General features: G+C 43.7%; 1 protein-coding gene across 3 annotated transcripts in view; it reads right to left on the bottom strand.

The window, feature by feature from the left end:
* Positions 1-27243, bottom strand: part of LOC117804783 (pleckstrin homology domain-containing family A member 5-like) — a 266307-nt gene that overhangs the window by 21918 nt on the left and 217146 nt on the right. For 2 of the 3 annotated variants that reach the window (XM_034673142.1, XM_034673143.1), the window contains 6 exons: positions 25597-25697; positions 24799-24914; positions 21725-22834; positions 14488-14777; positions 12473-12711; positions 9120-9203 (listed from right to left, as the gene is read on the bottom strand). In XM_034673142.1, the coding sequence (XP_034529033.1) occupies positions 9120-9203; positions 12473-12711; positions 14488-14777; positions 21725-22834; positions 24799-24914; positions 25597-25697 (1940 nt within the window). Of the gene's footprint in view, positions 1-7578; positions 7699-9119; positions 9204-12472; positions 12712-14487; positions 14778-21724; positions 22835-24798; positions 24915-25596; positions 25698-27243 lie in introns of all 3 variants that reach the window. The other variant, XM_034673141.1, reaches the window with a different exon arrangement.

The raw sequence follows: 27243 nt of genomic DNA, 5'->3' as shown, positions 1-27243 counted from the left end.
ACGTGGACGCATTTTCTGTCTTCCTTTACAAACTTTATGTTCTCATCAGCCAAACACTTCAAAACTAGTCTAGTCTGTGCATCATAGCTGGAAATATTACTTTTTAAAGGAAGAACATTGGTATGCTCTCTGCTGCAGAGGCTGCTGAAAAGTAATGAGCACAGCTGCAAGGACTTTAACATCTAAAACTGCTGATAATGTTTTCAGTGTGATTGTTAATCAGTCCAGATTAAATCAAAGATTATGAGTACAAAGTTTTTAAATAGATAAACAGATGAGATAACTTTTGTCTCAGACTCACAGCTTGAGTTCTCTGTAACTCCTAAAGAGAGAGAAAAACACATCCGAGCATTACTCAGTCTGCAAAACTTTACTGAGCTTGTGATTAATTTCAACAGAGATGTTTATATTGATAAAATAAATGTTTGTAAAAGAGATTCATGGTCACATTTGAGCACAAAACTGTCCTCAGGATCAATATGAGACTAACTTCAAGGTATAACTTCTTCTGGGGTTCATAATAAAGACTCTAAACGAACATACAAACAAGCGGTGCAGTGGTGAAGTGAAGTCGTTCCAACTCTGAGACGTAACAGAGGCGTGAAGGAGGAAGATGGTAGCTCACTAACGCTGTGAAAGAAGACCTTTTAGAAAAACAGCTTTCCAACATGGAGGAGGACTTCATGAAGACAGAAAGTGAAAGGTGAACCTCATATTTCATGCTCACATCAGGTCACTCCCAACAAACAGAGACAATGACATGAGATGAACTTCACGAGGACTCAAAACGATGCTGTGACAGAATCTGGTCGATGGAGGGACTGACGGCATCCAAAGATGTGACACAAGAGGACGATGGTGAAGGGGAGGCGTGGAAACAACCACTGGGCCACTGGGGCAAAGATCTGGTTTGAGTCAGCTCCATTTTAATCCATTTATAATCAAATATGCAGTCAATTTGCAAAATGCAAGATTACAAAACAATGCTATGGTTGTTAATTGCTACGATGGTTCATTGAGCATTTCAGGACTGTCATTAGGGCTGGGAACGATTGACCACACCAGAACCCTTAAAAGTAACACCAATGCCAATGGAGGACTACATTTCTGATTCTATCTAGCCTCTCTTAACTGCATATTGAATCAATAAAAATATGGTCTCCAGCTTCTCCTGTAGTGGGTCAATAACATGCATTGAATTGAGATTGCTTGAAGCAACAGAGTTTTCTAAATAACATCTGAAAACTCCCATATCTGTGTCTTGATTTGGGTAAAAATGGATCAAATGCAGGAATCATTTGACTCAGACTGCATAAATCATGGATGTAATTTTGGTGACTCTGAAGACGCGCTATGAAACCTAAAAATGGCAGCCGCCATATTGGAAATGCTGACTTTAATTGACTTCTGACAATCTGGAAAGGAGGTGGAGTTGAGGCCATTGCCCAGCCCCTAATTATGTCTAATTATGCAAAACTCTCTGCCTTGTTGAAGCCAAAACAGGTGAGTTGTATATAAATTCAGCCCATACAGTTGTCATCAATAGAGAAATGTGCTATAGAGAGACACTGGAGGAACTGCACTTCTTCTTTAGCTTCACTTTTCAACGCCTGAGGTTTCCACTTGTGTATTTTGTTATTCTGACTGATTCTTGGAAGGTAAAGAGAATTATTCCCAGCCCTAACCGTCATGAGGTTTTGACCCAGCACCAAGAGGAGCGTAAATGTCAAACGACAGATGGAGCGTCTGGAGTCTGACTCAAACCACATCCTGCCAAAGACCTTACTTGCTGGTAGAGTTGCGGCCTCGGCGCCGAGTTCTCGATCATTGTGTGAATCATGAAGATTAGAGGCTCGTTCTCCTTCGTCTAGCCAAACGCGGAGGAGAGAGAGAGGATACAAGATTGTGATCACACAGCAGCACACGTTTGAAGACAGAACCACTGTTTAATGTCTGTACCAAAGAGCAGGATATACCAAACTGTGTCTGCTAATTCACTCCGAACATCAGGACTGACACAAGAACACAGCTTCATATCTCTGTCTCTTCATATTTAATCTCTACATTTAACCAGAGTTCAACAGTGAGGACAGCAGCATTAAAAGGCAGAAATACTTCATGTTTATGGTGAATAAGTATCAGAGCTGACTTCAGGTCTTTGTGGATCTACTCAGTTTCTAAAACATGACATATAACTGAGAAACCAAGTGAGCTTAAGGATGGTGAGGTATAAACTTTTCTGCAAAGACTCCAGAAAAACTTTTCTACCCGTGAACTCTGTGCAATTCACATCAACTGTATGAAGAGACTTGGAGCTTGTTTAAAGAAGTTTTCTGCACAAAAATCAGCAGCTTTAACTTTCCAACTAAAACCACACCATAAATTGTAGTACTACCTACTGTTGATTTTAAAAATTGACATGAAGTCATTACCTTGAATTTCCAACAACTGTAAGCTTCCTGTCTTTCCATCTTTCTCCTCTGTCTGCCTGTCTCTCACATTAACTCTTCCTGTCCCATTAAAGTTACTAACCATAGACCTTTCTGGAGTCCCTGAGCTACCTTGTCTTGTAGGTTTCTCTGGATCTCTGCTGCCGTGGACGTTCCAGACTCCAGCTGCTACAACTACTACTATCCGTCTCACCACTATCATCTCTCTCTCTCTCTTCATCTCCCTCTATCCCTCTCTCCAACTCGGTCTCAGCAGATGTGTGTCTAACACGAGTCTGGTCTTGCTGGAGGTTTCTGCCTGTTAAAGGAAGTTTGTCCTTGACACTGTAACTTGCTAAATGCTGCAAAGTGCTCTGCTCATGGTGGATTAAGATGAGATCAGACTGAGTCCTGCCTGTAAGATGGGACTGGATCTTATCCTGTCTTGATGTTGGGTCTTTGTTATTGCTAAAACGTCTTGTCCTCATTAAAGAGTTTGAGAATAGAAAATCCTACAAGTATGAAACACAGCTGCTTCTGAGGTGTTTGCAAGCTGAATGTCCATGAATTCAAACAAATATCCGGCTGCATGATGATACATTTCAATGAGACCTATAAAAAGAGCCGCCTCTTAAACAGACTCCACCTTCTGACAATTATCTTTCAATTAACACTCAATCTGAGAGCCACTGCTCTGCCAACAGGGCGAGTTCAGCCCTGAAGCACATGCCCTTTTCAGAGCAGAGTAGTGGCGTCCCAAAATGCAAGATATGTGGGAAGCTGAGACCTAACACATGGGCCAAAAATAAACAGCACATTTGGACGGCTGCCATGATCTGAGTACGCCTCTGTGAGCTGTCAGCAGGCGTGGGCGCCGCTACGTTAATGTGACTCCAGTGAAAACATCCGAGAGATCGCTAACATCAGTGCCGGGTAGAATTAAAGCAGATAAAATACTTCTCATGATGTAGGCGACATGTTGGACTACGCTTAGTTTTCTGAAAGTATCGTCTCTAACAAAGGCAGTAAAAAAAAAGACAAAATGAGAATAGATCAAAAGATTTTTCAGCAAAGAGGTAAAGAAACATGAAGAAGAAACAGGTAGAAATATGAGCCAGGGAAAGAGATCATGTTCATCTTTAATGCATATGCAAGAGACTCATGTTAATACGTTAGAAATATAAGACGATGTTGAAAGTAAAGGTTAAAAAGCTCCAGTAGTTTCCGATAGACTTTGTTTTGGATTCATATTTTATGCCAAGCAGCTCGAGACAGAGAAAGTCAGGAGTCCTCACCTGGCTCTCCAGGTAAATGAGATTCCTCTGGAGGTGATGTGAAAGAACATCAGTCTGCAGCAGCAGCAGCAGCAGCAGAAGAAGAAGAAGAAGAAGAAGAAGAAGAAGAAGAAGAAGAAGAAGAAGAAAAGGAAGAAGCAGGAAGTGTGAGGACGATGAAGGAGGAGCAAACGTTAAAGACATTTAAAGAGGAAGAAAAGGATCAGATGGAGACAGAGGATGATATCAAAGGAAGCACTGTATTTTTAATTACTGTATGTATCATCATGTTCTTATTTCCCATGGGGAATAAACTTCAAGAATATTCTCAAGTTGCCCTTATGTTATGAGCTTATAAGAAATCTTCCCACAACAGAAACAAGTCATAGCTGCTTTAATTTAGTTCCAGATAATTGTTCAAAGTCGGCCATCTTGGTAAGGGCACAAAAGTGACAACATACGAAGCTGCAGAAAACCCTCCAGTTTTATTTCTGTGTGAACATCTGAACATGCAAAACAGATGCTTAAGAGGAACACAGACCAAATACTGTACTCGAGTAAAAGTGCATCAACTTAAATTTTATTTTATGAAGCTGAAAGTAAAACTAACAGTTTGTTAAACTACTCAAGTAAAAGTAAAAAATACTTCATTTAAAATGTACTTAAGGATTTTAAGTTGAGATGGAAGGACTGTTGAAATTTAAGGAGATATCACCGTCAACGTAAATGTGCGTTTAATCCAATATAAAATAATGTACAGAATACCCTGTACAAGAGATAAAATTAAAAAGTATGACAGACATGCTTCAGGGAATTGTCTGAAATGTGGATTCACAGATTCATTGATTCATTCATTTTGGAGCTATAGTAAAGTTCAGAATGTTTGGCATGAAATAAAGCGTTGGTTGTCTGAGGTTTTGGGTGTGGAAATTAATTTCAGTATTTCAACTTGCATCCTTCAAGATGTCTCAAATGTAAGAGTCAGATATCCACAAAGCTGGGTTATACTTTTTTCCTCTATTGTATTTCAGAAAGTTATTCTAAAACACCGGAAATCTACATATCCTTTCTCACTTAGACACTGGAGTAACGAACTGGGATATTATTTGTAATTGGAAGAGTCATTAGCCTTCGAAAAGAACAAAATATATAATTTTGAAAACATATGGGGTAAAGTATTCCAAGCACTTAGTTCATAAGTTGTTTTTTTCTTCTCTTTTTTATTTTCTTTTTTTAAAACTTTGACTTGCAATTTCCTTTTACTGTACCCCTTATTTATCGGGCACTGAGGTGGTGATGAATAAAAGTAAATAAATACATTTAAAAAAGCATAACTAGGATGTACTCGTTAGAGTAGTGCAACATTCGATTTGTGATTAAAGATTTTATGTTGTTTCAATTTTTTTTAACAGCTGACATTTATTTAAAGAAGAAAAAGTATGAAATTATCAAGGTCGAGCTTGTCAGTGTGGGGAGTGAGTTAATGTCTGTATAAGTCTTTTTTCTTTGTTCTGTTTGTTGATCTTGTTTTTGTTTGTTGTTTTGTGCTACTGTTAATTTAATTGTTCCCTGTGATTTATTGTTTTATTGTTTGTTTGTTAGTTTGTTTTGGTGTTCATGGGTGTAATGTTAAATGTGAATATAAAAAATTATACAAAAAAATGCACTAAGAGCACTGAGTCTTAACTTTTAACCCACATCAGAGGGTCGGGGAGCTGTAAGATATGACCCCAAATTATGCAAATGCTGATTTTCCTCAACTAATAGTTGTAACAGCATTAATGTGTGAAAGTATCACGATTCTGCATCTATCCGGGGTGAAAGTATTGAAGATCTCTGCAATTCTTTTGCATGGATCATACTCTGCAGACGGTTGCTGCACACTGAAATCATGGCTGGCCGTGCAGAGAGGCCAATTATTCTGACTTCTTTATTGGAATGAGTAAATGGCTGCCAATGTAGGAAGCAAAATGTTCTTGATAAGTTTCGGCTTGTATATCTTGAAATAAGATTAATATTTGGACCCGTCAGGTCAGTGCAGCTTAATCTGAATGTAATGACGTATTTTGACTAGAAATGAGACATATCACTGGGTAAGGTTTGAGGGTTTTTGCTGCTAGAGACAAAAACTAGAGTTTCGAGTTATGCAGCTCTGAAGATTTACAGTTTCCAAAATCACACATGTTAAAGAATTAATAGAGGATTCATAAAACTTTCAGAACAAACTCTGACAGCATGCTGAGCTTCATTCTGCAAAGAAATTCTGAAAATGTTTACCTGACATGCTGCACACCTCGTGTACATGCACTAAAACTTCTTAGTCTTACAAATAATCGTAAAAGTGATCAGGTGAAAGAGTCATTATGCAAAAAACTTTCCAAACCAGTTCTTATGAAAGCGTGATCAAACTGAGAAGAGACAACACGATGCATCAGCTGTGATGCATCCACAGTGCTCGCTCACCTCAGGCCGACATGCACGATGCATGGACAAGAGCGGCGCCCCCATGCAAATAAATACACACGCTCAAACACACACATGGGTGCAATTTAAAGCCAATAAAACCCAGCATACAGTGAATCCCAGAGTCCCAAAGCAAAGGTAAACCTCCACCAGGATGTGTGCGGTAAAGCCAGAACTGTACTCCAAATGAAATCGAAACTTAAATGTCTTAATGTGACGTTGAGCTGGTCTAACACGTCATGATACTGAGAGATCTCTTTGTCTGAACTAAACACTGTTCAAGTTATTCAAAGAGGTCAAGCTTTCTGAGTCACTACATCTCATTCAGGGGATCATCAAAGCTAGATTAATCCTCCGGCTGATAATGATTGGAGCACATTTTGTTCCACTAAATCTGGTAGTCTAATTTTTTATTGGAAACCTGCTAACGATCATTAACAGAAAGTGTGTAATATCTCCCTCCTCGTTAGGATTCATCCGTTAGGGGCCATGTCCATCCATCCAAAAGTTTAAGACAGCAATAAGAATCTCAAAAAAGAGATTTAGTTTTACTTTGGAATCATCTAGCAGTCAGGGTCAGGGTGGCAGACACCCTCTCTACTTTTAAGAGTAGGCTTCAAACTTTCCTTTTTGATAAAGCTTATAGTAAGCGCTGGATCAGGCTTGGACCAGCTCTTAGTTATGTTGCTATAGGCTAAGACTGACACATTGGGATCCTGTCTCTTACTTTAACTCTCTCTGTCCCATTAAAGTCACTAACCATAGACCTTTCTGGAGTCCCTGAGCTCCCTTGTCCCGTAGGTTCCTCTGGATCTCTGCCGTAGACGGCCTGCTGCTGTGGACGTGCTAGACTCCCGATGCTACAATTACTACTATCACCACTATAATCTCTCTCTCTCTCTTCATCTCCCTCTATCCCTCTCTCCAACACGGTCTCAGCAGATGTGTGTCTAACATGAGTCTGGTCCTGTTGGAGGTTTCTGCCTATTAAAGAAAGTTTGTCCTTGCCACTGTAACTTGCTAAATGTTGCAAAGTGCTCTGCTCATGGTGGAATAAGATGAGATCAGACTGAGTCCTGTCTGTAAGGTGGGACTGGATCTTATCCTGTCTTGATGTTGGGCCTTTGTTAATAATAGAACATAGAATAAGGTCTAGACCTGCTCTGTTTGGAGAGAGTCTGAGGATAATATTTGTTGGGAATTGGTGCTTTATAAATAAAGATTGATTGTTCTGATCAGACTCTTCAGGACACAGTGAATCAATTTCATTTGGAGTAAACCATCAGTCCTTTAAAGAACCTCCCGTAAGGACAAACATCAACACACATCAGGACATTCGGCAGCTCGGTTGGGAGCACAAATGCGTGCATGCACACACACCAACATATGTACGGTTCACACTCAGTGCTGACCTTCGCGTTGGGCCCCTCCAAACCGAGGGCCATCAGCTGAGTTACTGTGTGTTCCCGCAGGCTGTTGAGCTCCGCCTGCTGCCGGCGGAGCTTGATCAGCATCAGGGTCAGCTCCTCCGGCTACACAGAGCAACACACAGGGGAGAGAATAAAACTGACACTCTGCCAATCTACAGATTGTCGGGGTATCAAAAATGCAGTTATTGATATTCTCATCTAAACACCTGTAGCAACAAAAACACAGCACAAAGATCATCAAAATGCAGCTTCACTGAGCTTTGATCAAACTCTGTCAGGATGTTTTCAGTCTTTCTACATCTTGTTAAAACCAAGACAGGAGGGAGAGGGGTCAGAAAACACTAAAATGAGAGTGAATAATGGACTTACATTTACCTGATGGACAAAGATGACTTCACATTTATGTTACAAGTGTCTACAGTTGATGCACCTCCTGCTTATTTAAGTTAAAGATCACATTTTCTCAAAACAGAGTAAAGGAAATTCACATTTTCTCACAAGATTAATGGCTGTATTTGTGCAGATATTGCTCGTTTTAAAGACTCATGCAAATGTATTTAACCGTCTACTTTGTTATCACTAACATGATTCTTCTTTCTTCCAATCTGCAAAGGTTGCTACATTTGACCCGACGCTGAATGTGAAAAATAGGGACTTAGCTGCATCCAGAGAAAGAGCTATACGATATTAAACGGAGAGGAAATGCTTCTTCTTCTGAAAACGGGCCGACCTTTCAAACAGCCGTGACTTTGACTCCAACTACAAGCTGCTCCTTTTGTCACGTTTGCATAAAATCTGTTTTTCATCACTGTTCAGCTTTTGTTTTAAAATACTACAAACTGAGGGTAACAAACAACTTCAGTTATAGATTTAAGGGCAGATTGGTGCACGTAAAAACACAAATACAAACACACAAACACTCAAACTCACACCCACACACACTCTGCATTTCATCACTCTTTAAATAATGGAGTAAATGAACAGAGTTGCTGTGACTGTGACAAAACAGCGCTCTGCAAAAAGCTGCGTGGAAAATTACTGGACAAATTTTTTCTCATCAAACCGCCGAGGCACTCGATTGCAGACAAGCAATCACGACATTATTCACAGCTCGCTTCAAAGAGAAATATCAGCCCGCATCCTGATTGTTGGAGCTTCAATTTGAGGGCAAAAACAATCCCACTCGTGCTGCTGCGCTGTGTGTGTGTGTGTGTGTGTGTGTGTGTGCGTGCGTGCGTGCGTGCGTGTGTGTGTGTGTGTGTGCGTGCGTGCGTGCATGTGTGTGTGTGTGTGTGTGTGTGTATACGCTGTCATCAAAAGACAATGGTGTTGGCAATAATTACACCGGTTCTGCAGAGAGAAGTGGACAAACTACAGCAATAAGAGGTAGCTGAAAAAAAACATGATTAACAGAGACGTGTGTGTAAATCATTTTTTGGACACTGCTTGTTTTTCATCTCTCTTTATGTAAAAGTGAACTAAAACTAAAGGATGATGGAGAGGGGTTGAGCTGGAACACTCACCGTCTTGCCCTGCAGAGACTGGGCAGTGATGTTCTGAGGGGGGACGCTGCCTGCGATGGATCGTCGGTCGGGTTGGAAGCCGTACTGTGAAGAGAGAAAGTTTAAGTTCAGCTCATCTGGATTCAGCTCAGATTGATCCTCTATAAAAAACCTGCAGGAGTCTCTTAGATACACTTCCATTGACACCACCTGTTACATTAACAATATGTGACAGTTAGAGCTGGCTCAAGCTTGGAACAGCTCTAAGTTATGCTGCTATAGGCTTAGACTGCCACACTGGGATCCTGTCTCTCCCTCTCTCTCCTCTGTCTGCCTGTCTCTTACTTTAACTCTTCCTGTCCCATTAACGTTACTAATCATAGACCTTTCTGGAGTCCCTGAGCTCCCTTGTCTCGTAGGTTCCTCTGGATCTCTGCTGCTGTGGACGTTGTAGACTCCAGCTGCTACAACTACTACTATCTGTCTCACCACTATCATCTCTCTCTCTTCACCTCCCTCTATCCCTCTCTCCAACACGGTCTCAGAAGATGTGTGTCTAACTGGATCTTATCCAGTCTTGATGTCAAGTCTTTAACCCACTTAATTGTATTATTTACAGTCTTATGTAAAGGACCTCTTTGCACTGAGACTGTTTCCTGTTTATTCTCACTGTAAAATATTTCAGTATCTGCGCCTCATGTTCCTCTCAGCATTGCTTTGTTTTTTACTGCTCTGAGAGAAACATGATTTTTTATCAGCCTCGTATTCGGGAGCGTAACAGTAAAAGTAGACTTGACTCGTCTCAGCGGGCCCTTTCACAAGCATTTGATTGAATACCTCCAAAAGGCTGTTAGTGCTGCAGCCAGGACGCTCATTAAAAGGAAAGACGCAGCGTGAGTCAGACTCCAGAGCGATCTCACAACAATGAACATCTGACAGAAAGAGAAGTGAAGATGAAAGCTGTGCATGATGGTGAGTTTGTTCTGGTAAAATGAGGCATACTTAATGTGCCGTTAATCAGCTAATGCAAGCCGAAGCTTTAATGTCTCTCTATGAATCTGTTCACTGAAGTCACCACGAAGAACAACGATGCACAAAGACAAACATACTAAAATAAGAGCGCGACAATAGAAAAATGCAGTCATGTTTTCATCCAGATACAGTATCTGTCCAACAACATCTGCTGTCTTTGTTAACAAACAATAAGCAATGACCGAACTCCAGTTATTGTTAATTTAATTAAATTCAGACACTAAAGCCTTTACTGAACGTCTCCAAACAAAGGACAGCATCAAGAAACATCCGAAGCTTACATTCGTGTGTAGAAGCACAACAAAACTGCTGGGCAACTTTTATCTTCAGAAGCGACTATGACTGTTATTGTACGGCGGAGACGATCTGTTGGGTGGAAAAATCCAATAACCACATAAACCTGTCTTGTTTTGGACTGTCTCTAAAATTGGACTTCAACCAGATCCGTGACCGGTCCGTCTCTGCACGGAAAATTTAAATAAAGTCTTCTTCGCAAGTTATTGCCAAGCACCATAACCTGTCTCTCCAAACAAGGATTTTAGACGGACCAGACACTGATCTGGTGGAATTTGTCTGTGAGACTTCCTGCTTTGATAATTTCACATATCTTATTCAGCTGCCATACATTTTCATCCTAAGCTGACGCCTGTAACTTTAACATTATCCCTCTGTACCTGAGCTCATTGTTCGCTGATGTAAAGGTGTTCTCAGTAGCTTCCTCCTCTCCTCTCTCTGACCGGGAATATAGAGTCTGAGCTGCCTGGTGTATTAACATCAGCTGTCTGACGCGTCTCAGCCAGAGTATAAACTTGATCTGAGGTGTCACTGCGGCTCACAGCTTGGGGACGGGATTGGACCTGGGTTTCAGACATGTGACAGGAGGATTGGACGAATCCATTGAAGTGAGAATGATTCACTGACTGCAAACTCAGCTCAGCTTCCTGTCAAACTCTCCGGGGGAAATCAGAAGGAACATCTGTGGACACTTCAGATTCAGGACTGCTTCCATCTCTGACGAGGACCTCTTTCGTTCACGGGGGACAGGATGCCAAGCACACTCTGAGTGTTTCTTTGTAGGAAGCTCCATTAAGTCTAATTTTCTCCATTTGGTGCAAAATATAAATGATAGAAGTGCAAACAGAGAGTCATTTCCAGCTATTTGCTATTTGCATTTCAGCTCTTTGGTTACAGGATGAATTGATTTATACTTCAGCTCAGGATGTGAGCGTGTTTTACTTCAAACCCCGAATTAGGATTCATGAAGAGGAGACGCAGAATGTTTTTAACTTTCTATTTGAGATGTTTATTCAGAGATCACTGGAACATTTATCTTGATGGGGTTGACAAAGTTTTTCACTCGAAAGTTTGCGTCCTAAAATATCAGAACAAAGTTTGCCACAACCTAAAATGTCAAACACATTCCGTTTGTTTCTTCGTCAACGTTCCTTCGAAATCTACGAATTCACCTGAGTGACCCTGAACAAACTTTAATGAAGAATTCCCCAAATGTGTACATGATCTGGCAAAAGTTTCCTCTGATCTTCTTAAACTTTCTCAGGATCTTGCAGAAGTCTCGGGATCTTGGGGCGCCTAAGCGTGTGCCCCATGTACAGAAGCTACAGTCTCTCATCGCATTTGTGTTTGTAATTTTTATGGACAGGATCTCAAGGCACAGCCGGGGCGAGGAGGGTCTCCAGTTCAGGGGGCTCAGAAATTCATCTCTGCTTTTTGCAGACGATGTGGTTCTGTTGGCTCTTTCAAGCTGGGACCTCCAGCAGGCATTGGGGCGGTTTGCAGCTGAGTGCGAAGCAGCCGGGATGTGAGTCAGTACCTCCAAGTCTGAGGCCATGGTACTCTGTTGGAAAGTGGTGGATTGTTCTCTCGGTGGAGGGCGAGTATTTGCCCTAAAGGCTGATTTACTGTATATTTCTATGTCAAATCGACGGTGTACCCTACGCCAGGGGTCCTCGTAGCTCCCGTACTCCTTCGCGTTGAAAGGAGTCAGCTGAGGTGGCTTGGGTATCTGATAAGGATGCCTCTCGGACGCGTCCCTTTAGAAGTGTTCCGGAAACATCCAACTAGGAGAAGGCCCCGAGGTAGACCCAGAACGCAGTGGAGGGATTATATATTCCACTGGGATATTTCTGGGATCGCCCTCAGGATTCCCCAGGAGGAGCTGGAAAGTGTTGCTGGGGAGAAGGATGTCTGGGTCAATTTGCTTTGACTGCTACCTCCGTGACCCCACCCCGGATAAGTGGAAGAAAATGGATGGATGGATGGATGGATTTTTGAATCTGAATAAATGAAGTGTGTTGTCATTCCTGTTAGTGAGTGCTCTCTACCTTAACAAGGTGTGCTCTGTGCCTGGGCTCCAGCGTCATGTCCCCCTTGAAGACGGGCGAGGACACCTCTGGAAGCGAGCTGCCGGGGTTGTGAGGAGCCTGCTGGCGAGGAGGGGAGAAGGTGCTGTAGAGAGCCAGGGAGCCATGAGACGGCGAGGTGGGGATGGAATGTGCCACGGCGTGCTCAGAAATGTTGCCCATGGTCTTTGTGCTGGGCAGGGTGCCATAGTGACTGACAGCTGGAAGCACATCAGTAGGGGAGGAGAGAGAGGCAGAGTGGAGTCAGATGCTTTCATTGCCTGTAATATTTCTGTGATGGTAACATAATTGGAGCTGTAATCCCGAGAGTGATTCTGAAAATGATGACATATGATACGACATTATTTGGGAGCTCTTAGCCGGCCTGAAAGCATGTCAGATCACACTCTCAGGATGACACTTTCTGCAGCACGCTTACGATCGTAATGGTGCCGAAATCATCCAGTGACATTATTTTACACCAAGCAAACAAAAATACAGACAGGTTACACAAACAGGAGAATAAAGTACACGTTGTTTACTTTGTATTTAAAGTTTGAAATCAGAACTCCTTTATGACACCTCAAAACATGTTTCCAGGAGGTAACACATTCTCAATCTCAGCAGTGCCGCTACCTAAAGAAGACACTGCTTCCTGCTCTCTGTGACTCTAAAGGCGTCTTTCTACCGCAGGAACTTTACCCTGGAACTACTTGCTTTTCAAACGGAGGAACCAGGGTCTAAATTTAGTTCAGGGTTAGATAATCTCACCCCTGAAAAGCCCCTGCTTGGGGGGTAGTACTTTTAAATGTCCCAGGACTTTTGGGGGCAGGGCCTGCAATGTTGAACGTGTCTGATTGGTAGATTAACTGCAGTCTTTTTATTCCACAATAACATCACACACATCTGTGATTCACTTGATTTCTCTTTCTTTCATCTGCTTTTATTTGTTCTATCTTTTTTGTATGTGTGTGTCCTTTTCAAAAGAAGAAGCTGTGATTCACTTGATTTAGCAGCTTGTAACAGTAGTCTTCTCTAAGCCACCGCAAATGCGTCTCTCCCGGTGTTATGGTTTTAAAAGTGACCCTGTAAACTGGAGACCTTCAGCTGAATGTGTCAGTGTTTGTTGAGTTTACACAGCTGTTGAAACACAGAGGGAGTTCCTGGGAATGCAAACTAGTTTAGTTTTTATTAAGATTTCAAAATATCCTCATCAGATATTTAATGATCGTCTAAAGACGTTTATGAGGGATGCATCCGGCTGAGAGTCTCCAGTTTGCAGGGTCGCAGTTTAAACCAAAACACCGGCTGATCTCTGCCACAGCTTTTTGAGTTAAAAAGGATTTTAAAGTCGTGTTAAAACGTCTTTGCTACTCGCGCTTATCTCCTCTCACGTGTTGATTCAGTGAATCCATCTGTGATGAAATATAGCACCATCTAAAACAGCGCCAGCTGAGTCTCTTCATGCTAACAAGCTAACTGTTGTGTTGCTCATAATGATACATGCCTGTCCGTCTGCTTCTATGGTCTCATCTGTGATGAATGGCATTCGTCTTTGTTTTACTGCCCTCGACTGGTCTGGTCGTGTCGTGCATTTACTTTTTTCCTGATTTGCACAATCTAGCCTGGACTTCAGCCCGCGGTCGAAACGCAGACAACAATAGGGGCACAGGAACCTTTTAGTTCAGGGTAAAGTAGTTCTGGGGGCTAAAAGACCCCGGAACTCTTGGTCGAAATGCAGCTAGAATGGGACCATCATTTACTGCTGTATTGAAACTAGAGACTGAGAACATGAACTCACTAAAGGAATAAATCAGCTGAGGAGTGATTTCCTTCTGCAAATACTTAATTTTGCACCCAGTGGAGTTGCCCCCTGTTGGTGGCTTTACTTTTGAAACTTTGGGGCTACATTCACTTTGATCTTATTGACACATGAACATCCCTCTCATGCTTTCATCCCAGGATGGGTAGTGGTCATGTGTCATTGGTGTCTGTACCTGTGGGCTGAGCCAGACTGTGCCTGGAGAAGGCCTGCCTCTGCTGCCATTCGTACAGCTGCCACATGGTGTCGTCCCTCATTGACCTCCTCTTCTCCGCCGTGGTGATGACGGTGCTGGTGGAGGCAGGACGAAGGGCCCGGTCGTACACGGAGCCCGCCACGCTGCAGATGCTGTCCGGTCTCATCATGCTGTTTCGAGGGAGCGTTCGGTAGCCTTCTGGGTAGCGGGGCACGATCTGAGCCCGGTGGCTGGGCATGTTCCGGGGTAAGGTCTGGTAGGAAGTCACACTGGAGGAGAAAACAGACAAACAGAAGAGGAGGAGGGAGGTTTTATAAGTTACCTGATACAGAGGATGTTTTCTGCACACCTACAGCTACATGCTGTGTCACTTTTTCAGGGATGCAAAATCCCCAAAAATATGGGTCTAGGCTATTTTGGGCTATAAACTTTATTCTGGTGCAAGCATGTGCGATGCTGCAAAATGCACTAGACAAAGACCTGGTTTGAATCTCAACACAAGGTCTCAGTAGCCATCAAAATGCCACCAACTCTCTCGGCACTGACTCAAATAAACAGATCATTCCCTAGCTGTTTGCAAAGATCTTTAAAGTTCAGGACAGTAACAAAGGAGTGCTGCTTGGGCTGGTTTACATGATGCACCAAAAACAGAGTCCCAAAAAGTTATAACACTTCAGGAAAAGAAAGTCTGAAGACAAATGATTCTCAGCCTTGGAGAGCGAGCACATGTGGTAGGTCTCTATGTAAAGAAATGTTGCCTCTGACTCCAAAGTGTTGCATGTTGGAGCTTCTGTTGAATGCTCCACATGAGACTGAGTTAAACTCTTCCACTGCAGCCAGGAGTTTTGATAAAGGACTTATATTTGCATGTACTGCTTTGTTTACTTTCCCTCTAATGAGGTGCAGATGAAGAGGTGGATGAGGAGAAGTGAATTGTAAGTTGCATGCAGATATAAGTTTATAGGAAATCTAATGCACCGGAGGAACTTTACCCCGGAACTACGTGCGTTTTGACAGGTGGACTAAGGGTCTAAATTTAGTGCAGGGGTGGATAATCTCACCCCTGAAAAGCCCCTGCTTGCGGGGTAGTACTTTTCAAAGGTCCCAGGATATTTAATGATCGTCTAAAGACGTTAATGATGGATGCATCAGGCTGAGAGTCTCCAATTAGCAGGGTTGCGGTTTAAACCAAAACACCGGCTGACTGTGCCACAGCATTTTGAGTTAAAAAGGATTTTAAAGCCGTGTTGAAACGTCTTTGCTACTTGCACGGAACCTTTTAGTTCAGGGTAAAATTGGTCGAAATGCACCTTTCGTCTCTCTGTGTTGCCAAGAGAGAGAAACGGCCTAACTCCAGAAAGGTTCTTTAAATAATAAAAAGCTGTTTTTGTGATTAAACGAACATGTGGTATAAAATGAAATCAGAGTTAAATATAAAAACATACTTTAGAGGTAACGAGTGTGAGGGCCCAGGCTTCTATGTGTACATGCAGGTGGCAACAGACATGTTCCTTGGAGGTGCCAGGACGGCTGATTGGTCATATCCTCTTAGACCGGGAGCAGCTGAGCCCCGTGCTCCACACCGGACATAAAGCTCAGCTCCCTGCAGCCTCTCTCTGTTTTTATGTTCCTGCTCTCACCACACCACGTTTACACACACACACTACTGATGCTACAGACCGTACACACCTCACATCCATTCTTATAATCCATTAATTTAACTTGAAGTCATAAACTTGTTTACTCTCTCAGCTCATCCCTCCTCCCTGTCTTCTGTCGTGGGTGACGAGCCGGGTTACGGCATATTCACCTTTAAACAGCTGACAATGTATTCCAGCACAGAAGTGAAACTCTAAACACTTCAACAAATAACAGCCCGTCTAGATGGCACTCATATCAGGAAAATCCAATCTCTCTCCTGGATACTTGATTTTCAGGCAGACAGCTTAACTGTAGAGTCATAACCTTCAATCTGACACAGAATCAGTGTCGGCTCAAACACACAGATGCTCGCTGACCTCCGTCTCCTCTCGCTCTGAGATACTTTATCAGGACACTTCATCATCTTGTCACCAACTTTAAATCTGCAGATTGAGGCTATGTCACCTCAGAGATCAGGTCAGGATCTCCTCAGAGTCCAATACTCTGCAGACCGAGCGTGCATGCCTCCATGATCCAGGTCTTCACCATTCATGGATCCAGGATGAATCTGATTGTGTCTGTTGTGTCTATTTTGCACTACACCCTCATACCCATCCTTTGCCACTTCAACAGTCTTCAAATGTACCGGATCACCACTTGTGCAGGTGCCCTGAGCATCCTGTGTTGCCTCGAAGGGAATAAGATTGAAACGTTCAACGCCATTTCATGATGTGGAAATGCATCACTTATAAAACCTCTAAACCCAAAAAAGAAGACATAACTTTAAAAGAGTGGGATGCATCAGATTTAAACCCCAGCCTCCTCTCCCTCTTCTTTCGGTGCGTGTCTTAAAAGCTGTTATTGAGTAGACCTTGTCGTTGTGGGCAGTGCTCGCAAGTTTGAGCTCCACAGAGTTTATTTAACACACAGGACCACTCGTCATAAGAAAAAGAAATGTTCAAGAGCAAAGAGAGGAATATGAAAATGGGGCTCTTAACTCTCACAACTTTGAAGAGCCAAAGCACTCAGACCCAATCCTGAGACGCAAGAAAGCACCGTTATAAACTCTAAGTATGGCGGCAGATATTCTTTAAGTTTCATGAAGGAGACGGCAGCTAGTGAACTTTCCAGAAACTAATAAATGTGCAAATAAGTGAACACACGAAGGGAATGAGTCATTCTTTAAAGCAGGCAGTGACTCATGAATCTTGCAGTGGTCAGACCCTCCTCTCTGCAGGCTCGTAAAAAAAACATGTTGCCACTGTTTTATGCTAAAAAAGACATTTACGTCCTTCGCAGCAATCAAGAGAACAAAAACAACAGCTGACATTAAAGTTGTGGGTTTGACATTTAAGCCTCGGCTACATGCAGCACACACACTTAGATAACAGACCACACACTCACCTGCACTTGCTGTTACGCTGCATCAGTGAATCAATGCTTTTAATCAGAGTGTGCTGAAAAGGAACCGGCTTAATTATCTGTATGTGTGAGCCCTGACATGTCCAGTGCGCATGGCTGCCTTTAATTATCAGACGACTTCTGTTAACAGAAATTTGCTTCACTTTCACTTTGACCCCAACATGAAGTTATGATGAGCTCGTTATCGTTAGGGCCATTAGAGGGGGAACATAAAAGAGTCCATCCTGCAGGAGTGTGACCTCAGAGTCCACACAGAGATATATCACAGTCATCGTCACTCTGACTGCACATCAACATCTGTCACCCGGGCGGGTTGCTCTCTGCTCGTCTCATTTAACCTCTGCATTCAGGAGGGATGAGCTTAGACCCCGACCTGCAGCAGGCAGAGACTGAAGGACTTCCCTTGTATTGCAAATAACCTACAACATTATACTGAGAACGGCAGAAATGGCCAGCTAAAATATCCTCTCAGGCCTGTAAGTGAAAAACATCTCTGTCAAATACATCCCCTCTGTACTCTCGGGCTTTTTATTGATTTACTCTTCAACCTCTGGTTCTTTCTCTCTGATAAAAACACTAAACACATGATTTTGCTGCTGATTCCAAAATAAAGGATTGTATTTTGGAAGCTTTCCAAGTGACGGGGAACATTTGGCACAGGCACATCGAATTAGCAGGATGAATGTAGGGAGATAATTAATCACTTATTTGGTTGCAAAAGAAAATTAATCTGAGAAAAGCAGCTTTCCTTCATGACATTAAATCAGATTCTGCCTTTTAGAAAACCCTGTGCACGAATAATCACAAACTAGAGGTGAGAAATCAGTTTGCTCAGATGTTTCAGGTTATTAATTAAAATCTCACTGCTCAACATTTAAGCTTCTGTTATCTTCTTACACTACAAACTGTAACTTTAAATTTAAATTTAAATACCACACACTATATCTTCAAATACCACACACTGCACCTTTAAATGCTAACACTGTTCCTTTAAATCCTACACACTGTTCCTTTTCAATACTACACACTGCATCCTTAAATACTACACACTGGGCCTGATCTACTAAGATACCAAATAACAAGCGCTAATTTGCGTGTGCAAATAATCATTTTGCACGTGCTATTTCTGGGCGTGTTGCGGGTGATTTACTATGACGGCGTGCGCAAATGATAACAAGTGCAAAAGTGGTGCGGACCGCCCTATTTTACGAGGATTTTGCGTGTGCTATCGGCTGTCCCCATGGAGAGTTTGAGAGAACAGAGTGGCCTTAAGCGATAAATGAAGTTTGAAGACATGGAGTTGGAGATCTTTGTGGAGGAGGGAAATAAACACATCGGTGAACTCCAGCAGAGACATCTCAGCGTTGCCGGAAGAAACGCGATTTGGGAGGCCATCTGTGAAAAGGTGAATGCTGTGAGAAAAAACAGAATATCTGCCCATGAAATAAACGCATCTACACTTCTACAAAACGCAATCAGTGTTTTGATGGAGTTTAGAGAGCAATGTGATGAAGCTAAGTCTGCCGCTCTTGCTCTAGAAAAGTTAGGCGTCACTTTGACAGTCGCCTCACTGTCCCAGGGAGCAACTTTCCGGTGAACTTCTTTAATGCCTGATATCATCATCCAGCAACTGTCCCAAAGATTCATCAGCTTAAATGGAGCTGTGAACATGTTTGAGGCAATTCAGCTGCCTGGCGACTTAGTGAGCGCTCATTCTCCAAGTTAAAACTAACTAAAAACCCCTTGATGAGCACGATGGGACAGGAGACACTGAGTGGACATGTCATGTTATCTATTGAGAATGACAGATCAAAGAAAATGGACATACAGCGCATCGTGGACATGTCCGCGGAGCTTAAGGCTCGTCCAAACAGTGGTGAGTAGGCCTAGTTCATATTGATTTTTGTTTGTATTTGAACATGTGGGCCGCTGTGCCAATTTTACTAAACTTTATAGCTATTGATACAGTGGACTACTGTGATTAGTTGAAAAAGTTGAAGTGGGTGTCAGAATGATGTGGTCGCTATCCGTGGTGCTGAACTGCTTTGAATTTGTGTTGTTTTATTATTTTTTATTTTTTTGTTCTCTTGGTTTGATTGACTAAAACATTTAGTAATGCTTGTAAGCCCCGCTGTTGCAGGCATGTTGTAAAGCGATGTTATAAGCTTTGCAGTGACCACAGCCATGTGTGCGTAACGCTGTGCCAGTTTGCACCTGCCTTTCAAACGTGCTAAATATAGACGCAAATACAGCGCACGCTATCTGCTTCAGGTTTGATAGATCACATTGCGTGTGCTAAATGATTACATTTGCATCTCCTCCTCCCAGTATTTTGCGTGTTCCGATAATCTGCATGTATTCTGCATATTCATGAAGGTAAACACGCTAAATGGATAGTGAGTGCTATTTTGCTCATTTGAAAGACGCAATCCTCGGTGCACCCGGTTAGTAAATCTGCTTTGCGCGCGCTATCAAGTTTGCACACAAACCTTTAGTAGATCGGGCCCACTGGGCCTTAAACACTACACACTGCACTTTTAAATATTACACGCTGTATCTTTAAATCCACACACTGAACCTTTAAATGCTACACACTGTACCTTTAAATGCTACACACTGTGCCTTTAAATATTACACACTGTACCTTTAAATACCACACACTGCACCTTTAAATAATATACACTGTACCTTTAAGTACTACACACTGTACCTTTAAATACTACACACTGTACCTTTAAATACCACACACTGCACCTTTAAATAATATACACTGTACCTTTAAATACTACTAATAAAAGGTATCATGGTTGAAATCTCCTCCCTGGGATGATTTGGATGTATTACAGCACTCTTCATATCGGTTATCGCCTGTACGATGTTATAATGGCTGCTCTCTTTCAATAACATGGCTGTTAGCAGAAGCAGCCCTCATTGTAAACAACAATAACAATCAGTCCAACAAAGTTTCTCTCGCCTCCTCGTTTGCACCCTGAGCTGATAAAGATGACAAATGATGCTCGGCAGCACTCCGCTCGCTCTGCTCTCATTACGCTCTCGTTTCTATGACTTATTCATGGCAGCAGACGGAGAGGGGAAGCGCTGACAGCACAGCGAGCGGCTGCGCTCCGTTCTTCTGTTCCGCTGCGTCCCCCCGTACAGCCGGCTAAACGCCAGCTAAACGCCACCGCTCCCGAATGAGAAACACATCTGTTGTGACACAAAAAGCTTTCAGCTCCCCGCAGCCCGCAAGGTCATGGCAAGAACGGAGGAGGATGCTCAGCCAGAGAGGGAGTGATGGGATGGAATAGAGGGTTTGATCTGTCAGGAGGAATCGACCTCTCTGGTGAACTAACGAAAGTCTTTTTCTGAAGATGAGGGCTGACTTTGTGTTTTTATAAATGAAGAAGTCACGGCCATCTGTTTCGTCCTAATATACCTCATCATCCACTCTACGATACGAACACTACGAGTAAGTTATAACGTATGGTTAACAGGTGGTTATGGGAAATAGAATCCAGACAAGGTGAGACAAGACCCTCTTATCGTCTCTTTGAATGGGTGTGTATGTGGCTTCACGTGTTTCTGCAGCCAGCCTCTAGTGGACACTAAAGGAACTGTAGTTTTTAACACTTCTGCATGGGCTTCATATTTTAAGACCAGAAGTTGCTGCTTGGTTTGCTTCTGCTGCCTCTTCTTCATCTCTCTTTGCTTTACGGGGAACAGCATAAAGCACCTGTAGCGCCCCCGACTATGAACCAGTTAGCTACACGGTATTGTTATCGTCAATACTTGCTCTAGTCTGCATGACTAGATGGCTGCTCTCGTGACATAATCCTTTTGGAAAGTGCGTCCAGTCAGAGAACAGCTGCTTGTTTTAGTCCCTGACAGGCTCAGAAGTGTGTGATGAAGTTACAGAGAGGATCCCTGCAGAGAGAGAGCTCTTAGTCAAAGAGGAAGATGCTGTTTGTCATCAGGAGCAGCTGTTTTCAAAAACAGCTGACTCCAGAGACAAACATTCGGCCTCTTAGAGCGCAGAGACGCTGGTCATCCCTGTGTTGGTGGTGAGTTTGTGATCTGATCCCATTTTAAAAACCTGAACCTGGATGAGCTACAGAAAAGAAACACACATGCACACTCTCTCAGTCAGTCTCACCTCCGGGCGTCGTCATCCACTCCTCTCCTGTGCGTGCGGACCCAGTGCTCTAGCTGCTGCATGGAGTTGGTCCTGGAGAGACCCCTCTCTGGCTCCTGGACTGGAACAGGAGACTTGACTGGACCCCCAATTTGGCTGGAGTCTCCTTCTGCTGGGCCGCAGTCTACAACCAGCTCCCCCTGCGTTGACCCGGAGCCGTTCACCGGAGCAGGTTTCTGGGCGTTGATGTTGGCCTGTCGGGATGCAGACACGGCGGCGGCGATGGCAGCGGCCTGAGCCGGCTGCAGCTTGATGCTGCTGATTTTGGTCAGAGGCCGCTCTGCACTCGGGTCTCTCTGGAAGCCGTATTTTTCTCCCCCGCGGATCGTAGCGTACTTCTCTGCGTCTCTAAACATGGAGTATTTATCTCCTTCTCGTAGCGTGGCGTACTTCTTCACCTCCCTCACCGTGCCGTATTTATCCACCACTTGTATCGTCCCGTATTTGCTGTCAGCTTTCATTGTGCCGTATCTCTCCGTCTCCTTTAGCGACAGCGCTCTCTTCACCTCTTTATGTGGAGCCGGTTTCTGAGCGTCTTTTTGGAGCATGTGTCTGTCCCCCACTTTCTGCAGTGCATATTTCTCTCCGTCCTTCGTGAGCAGGTACTTCTCTCCGTCTTTTGATGGAGCGTATCTCTCCTCTGTCGGCGTCAACGTGTACTTCTCGTCCACTTTCTGAACGGCGTACTTTTCCAGCTCCCTGTGAATGGCACACACCTCTCCGTCTTTGTGAAGGTACGTTTTCTCCCCGTCTTTCCGCAGCAGGTACTTCTCTCCGTCCTTGTGGAGGAGATACCTCTCTCCATCCTTCTGAAGTGTGTAGCTGACGCCATCTTTCTTCAGGGAGTACCTCTCTCCGTCTCTCTGCAGGGTGTAGTACTCACGCTCCCTCTGGCTGTTGTGTTTCTCGATGTCCTTCTGCCGTTTGTCGTCCAGTCGAGACAGGGAGTGTTGTCGTAGAGGCTCGCGGTTGCGCTCGTTGTTCTGGATCTCGGGTCGGGTCAGGACTCTGTGGTTCAGTAAGTTGTTCAACTCCTGAGGAGCCCGCTGGTCCACTTTCAACTTGTCCATCCTGCGATGAAAGAGGGGTGACAAAGAAGAAAGGAAATAGTTTCTAAGAGAGTTTTCAAAGATAACTGAAGTGTCAGAAGTCTGTGTTTGTTCTCTCTGTCTGATTTTCTGGCCTTTCACTTCTTAGAGGTTTATGATCTCTGCCTGAAGCCCCTCGGGGTCCAGGACTAAGGGCTGTCTGAGCCGGCTGGGTATCGGGTTAACAGCTGTGAAGAATTATAGGTGTCAAAGAGTCGTGGCTAACGCTGCATATGAGGCTCTGTAGCACAGGGAGGATAGAAAGTACAGCTCTCTAACTTTCAAACGTTAAGAGTTTGCAGAATACAGAGAGATAACTTCAACATCTAAACTGAGTCATAATTTTCCTGTGACATCACACGTATGGCCCCGCCCCCCTGGAGGGCAAGAAAGGCTTCCGGCTACGGGGAAATGACTCGACTCTGCTGCAGACTACATGTTTAAACCAAGCGGAAACCTCCGGTCTAAAAATATGAGTCAATGCGGAAGTGTTAAAAGCTGCAGTTCATCGAGGATCCGCTTGAGGCTGGCTCCGGAAGTACCGGAAGTCACATACACATGAATGGGAAAAAGACGATCTTTGCAGCATTAATAAACATGTGTACAGCCTGGTACAAAAGATGACTGTAGTCTGAATAGCTCATTTCTCGTCGCCTCTCACTGTGAGGGGGTTCAATTTTGATCTAATTCGGCAATTTTGAAGATATTGAGATTACTAGCCTTCCAATGAGAGGCACAGCTGCCTGTGGGAACACTGTAGCTGTTGGCTAGGAGACTCAAAGCCCGCCTCTTTACGTCACACTGGCTCGACAGCAGCAATATGGCTACTGCTGCCAATTGGCTTCAAAACAGCGTTCAGAAACAGATGGGTGACGTCACGGATACTACGTCTATATCTTTTACAGTCTATGGTTTAAACACTTTTAAAATGTCTGACAGCAGTTGTTCAGTTATCTGACAAGGAGACGAGCCCGGCTTCTGCTTCCTAGGAATCCACCTGAGAATGCAAACCCTGAGAGGAGGAGATATGGATTAAATCTATTACGCGCTCCGCTGTCTCTGCTGAGGGAACAAAAAAAGAATCGAAGTCCACAAGTATTTGAGCTTTGAACATTTCATTAATGGTAAGTTGAAGGAAACACAGAGTATTTTAATTCATGTATATTTAGTTGATGTCATTCTGACATGGTCAGTGTGCATTGACTGATGTAAACAACTCCAGCGCTAACTTGTTGACACCGCTAGCTAACCAGCTAACGCTAGCTTAGTAATAACGTCTTCATATTTAGCGTGTAGGCTTGACAGTGAACTTTAGGGAGGGAGAGACGGTTTTACATGTCTGCATGAATTATATTAGTCACCTTCGCTCTGATGAGGAAGAGTTTCTCACCCTACAGCCCTCAAACTGCAGCGTTACTGATCCGACCTGATCCTAACACATTATTCTGTCTGTACTTTTATAGGCTTTCATTCTGGCAGCGGTGTAAAGGGAGAGATTCTTGTTTAGATGAATGTAAACATCACCAATGAGAAGTTCTGGTGATATAAATGCCTCATTCTGAAGAGATGGACAATTAACAAGTCCGTGCTAGTTTATCCAACCAGAGGTAAACCGTTTGGTTATCTTTCTAACTTACGGTTGTAGCACTCACAGGAATAAAAAATGGAAAACTCCTCCAAGAAACACAAAGTCCCTCATGACTACAAGCTCAACTTCTCAGCATCTCTCAGCGGAAGAATCCCGAACACGAGGAAACTCTAAAGTCGACACTTTTAGAGGCATTTAGGAGGACTCTGGGGACGGGATGAAACACTTCATGAATATCAGAGTGCTGGAGATGTGGTTCCAACATGGTGACTGTGTCTCTCTGATTTCTCTTTACAACCATGTGATGTGTGCGTGCATGTGTGTTTGTGTGGGCGAGTGTTTCTGCGGTGAGCACCGACCTCCTGACCGGCTCCATGTGCACCAGAGCGGCATCCGTCATGACTTTCATCCACGACTCCATCTCTTTGGCTGTGTCAGTGCAGAAGTAGTACGTCCGCATGTTGGGGTGAGTGGCCTGATGGCGTGGGAGGAAGAGGGAGAGGAGGAAGAGGAGGTGGGAGGGAGGTATTGACGGGGAGGAGGATAAATAAAGGGAGGAGATGGAGAGAGAGAGAGGAGATAAAACAGCAGAGTGAGAAACAGCTCTGGATGTGACCTTGAGATACCAGCAGGGAGTCTCCATCATTCCTACTGGCACAGAGGTGTGTTTGCAAACAGTTTGAGTGTGTGTGTGTGTGTGTGTACAGAATGTGTGTGTGTGTGTGTGTGTGTGTGTGTGTGTGTGTTAGTGTACAGAATGTGTGTGTTAGTGTGTTTCTGCTGAAGTGTGAAAACACATAGTGTGTGAAAGTCTTCAAGGTTCCTCTGTGTGTGTGTCTTGGCAGGTAGAGCTGCATAAATAAGACTGACACTGAAGCGCCTTGCTATCATCTTCCAGAGTGTGTGTGTGTGTGTGTGTGTGTGTGTGTGTGTGTGTGTGTGTGTGTGTGTGTGTGTGTGTGTGTTATTTTTAAAGTTTGAAACACAAAGCTAAGAGGAACTTGTTGAAAGTCAGTGTGAAGGAGTTCTTGAACATTTTGGTGAATCTGCTCGTTCGTGTTCACCACCATCTTCTTAAATTTGTTCTTAAGAAAAGTTAAACACAGATTCAAATAATTTCTGCGTTGAACGTTGAAGTTTGAGTTTCTGTATTTTACCTTGAAGGCATACTTCCTGCTGATGTGGTCGTCCACCGACAGCATGGAGATGTGGAAGCTGGGCAGCAGGATGCTTCCCAAGATGCTGTCCTCCTTCTCGTCTGGACAAACATGAAGAGGATAAATCAACATATTAAAGACAAATCTCTTCATTTAAAGCAAAGTCTCTAAAAGTAGTATGGGAGGTAGAGCCTTCAGTTATCAGGCACATCTCCTTTGGAATCATCTACCAGTCAGGGTCCAGGAGGCAGACACACTCTCTACTTTTAAGAGTAGACTTCAAACTTTCCTTTTTGATGAAGCTTATAGTTAGAGCTGGATCAGGCTTGAACCAGCCCTTAATTATGCTGCTATGGACTTAGACTGGGATAGACTTTTACTGCTATTGGCTTAGACTGCTATGGACTTATACTGCTATAGGCTTAGACTGCCGGGGGAACTGACACACTAGGATCCTGTCTTTCCCTCTATCTCCTCTGTCTGCCTGTCTCTTACTTTCACTCTTCCTGTCCCATTGCAGTTACTAACCATAGACCTTTCTGGAGTCCCTGAGCTCCTTGTCTCGTAGGTTCCTCTGGATCTCTGCTGCTGTGGACGTGCCAGACTCCAGCTGCTACAACTACTACTATCTGTCTCACCACTATCATCTCTCTCTCTCTCTTCATCTCCCTCTATCTCTCTCTCCAACACGGTCTCGGCAGATGTATGTCTAACATGAGTCTGGTCCTGCTGGAGGTTTCTGCCTGTTAAAGGAAGTTTGTCTGGCTGGTTTGGTGAACATTGACCATGCTCTCCTCCCTGTGGGAGGTGCAACGCAGGAATCACACGCATCTTTCCAATCCCTCATATTTTGTTGTTCACATTTCAGAAGCCAAAAAGCTGCAAACACAGAATCAGTGAAACACATCCATGAATGCATTAAAGTCGAGTCCTCTGACAAAGTTCATGTTTATTGATGCCTCAGTTAAAGCCCTCTAACAACAGTCTGAGCTGCAGCACACTAGGATGGTATTGACTGCGTGATGTATGTGATGAATGCATCGCTCTCTCTACAGCTTTGTTTGGAGCTTCCAGGCTCCAGACTGCAGGCAGTAGCACTGTGCGGGCCCAAACACGTGCGGTGCACCAGCTGCATAAAAACCCACAGAGCCCGGAGTCAGCGCTGCTATTTGCTTTAGCTAAGCCGGAGCGCTGAGGCCTGCAGCTCCTCCGGCCCCATCCCCGCTCCTGAATTATTGAGACGTAGAACACACTCAGAGAAGGAGCGAGGAGGAGAGGTGAGAGAGGCTGTTGGTACACACTGCAGCCTGCGTGGGCAAACTCTTTAAACTGCTGACGTCTCAGAAACCTTCAGCAGGTTCTCCGAGCTTTGAGGAGGCAGAAAAACTTCTGTTTGATTGGAGCGGCTCTGAACACAAACACCGAGTCTACATAAACAAACAGTGAAGTATGAACACACAGATTATCATAAAAGTTTGATTTAATGTTAAACTGGGTTTGGGTTCAGCAGCCTGTTGCACGAGCTGTGCTTAAGTTCAAACGTAGCCTAGTTTGAACCGAATTTCTCATTTAGGATGAAGTTTACACTCTACTAACGTTTTGGGCATTGCACCAGCCGAGATAGTTCCAACGTAAGCCTAAGTTGCA

The sequence above is a fragment of the Notolabrus celidotus genome, chromosome 21 (assembly GCF_009762535.1).
Source record: "Notolabrus celidotus isolate fNotCel1 chromosome 21, fNotCel1.pri, whole genome shotgun sequence".
NCBI classification, from domain to species: domain Eukaryota; kingdom Metazoa; phylum Chordata; class Actinopteri; order Labriformes; family Labridae; genus Notolabrus; species Notolabrus celidotus.
This window is presented reverse-complemented; position numbering and strand designations above follow the sequence as displayed.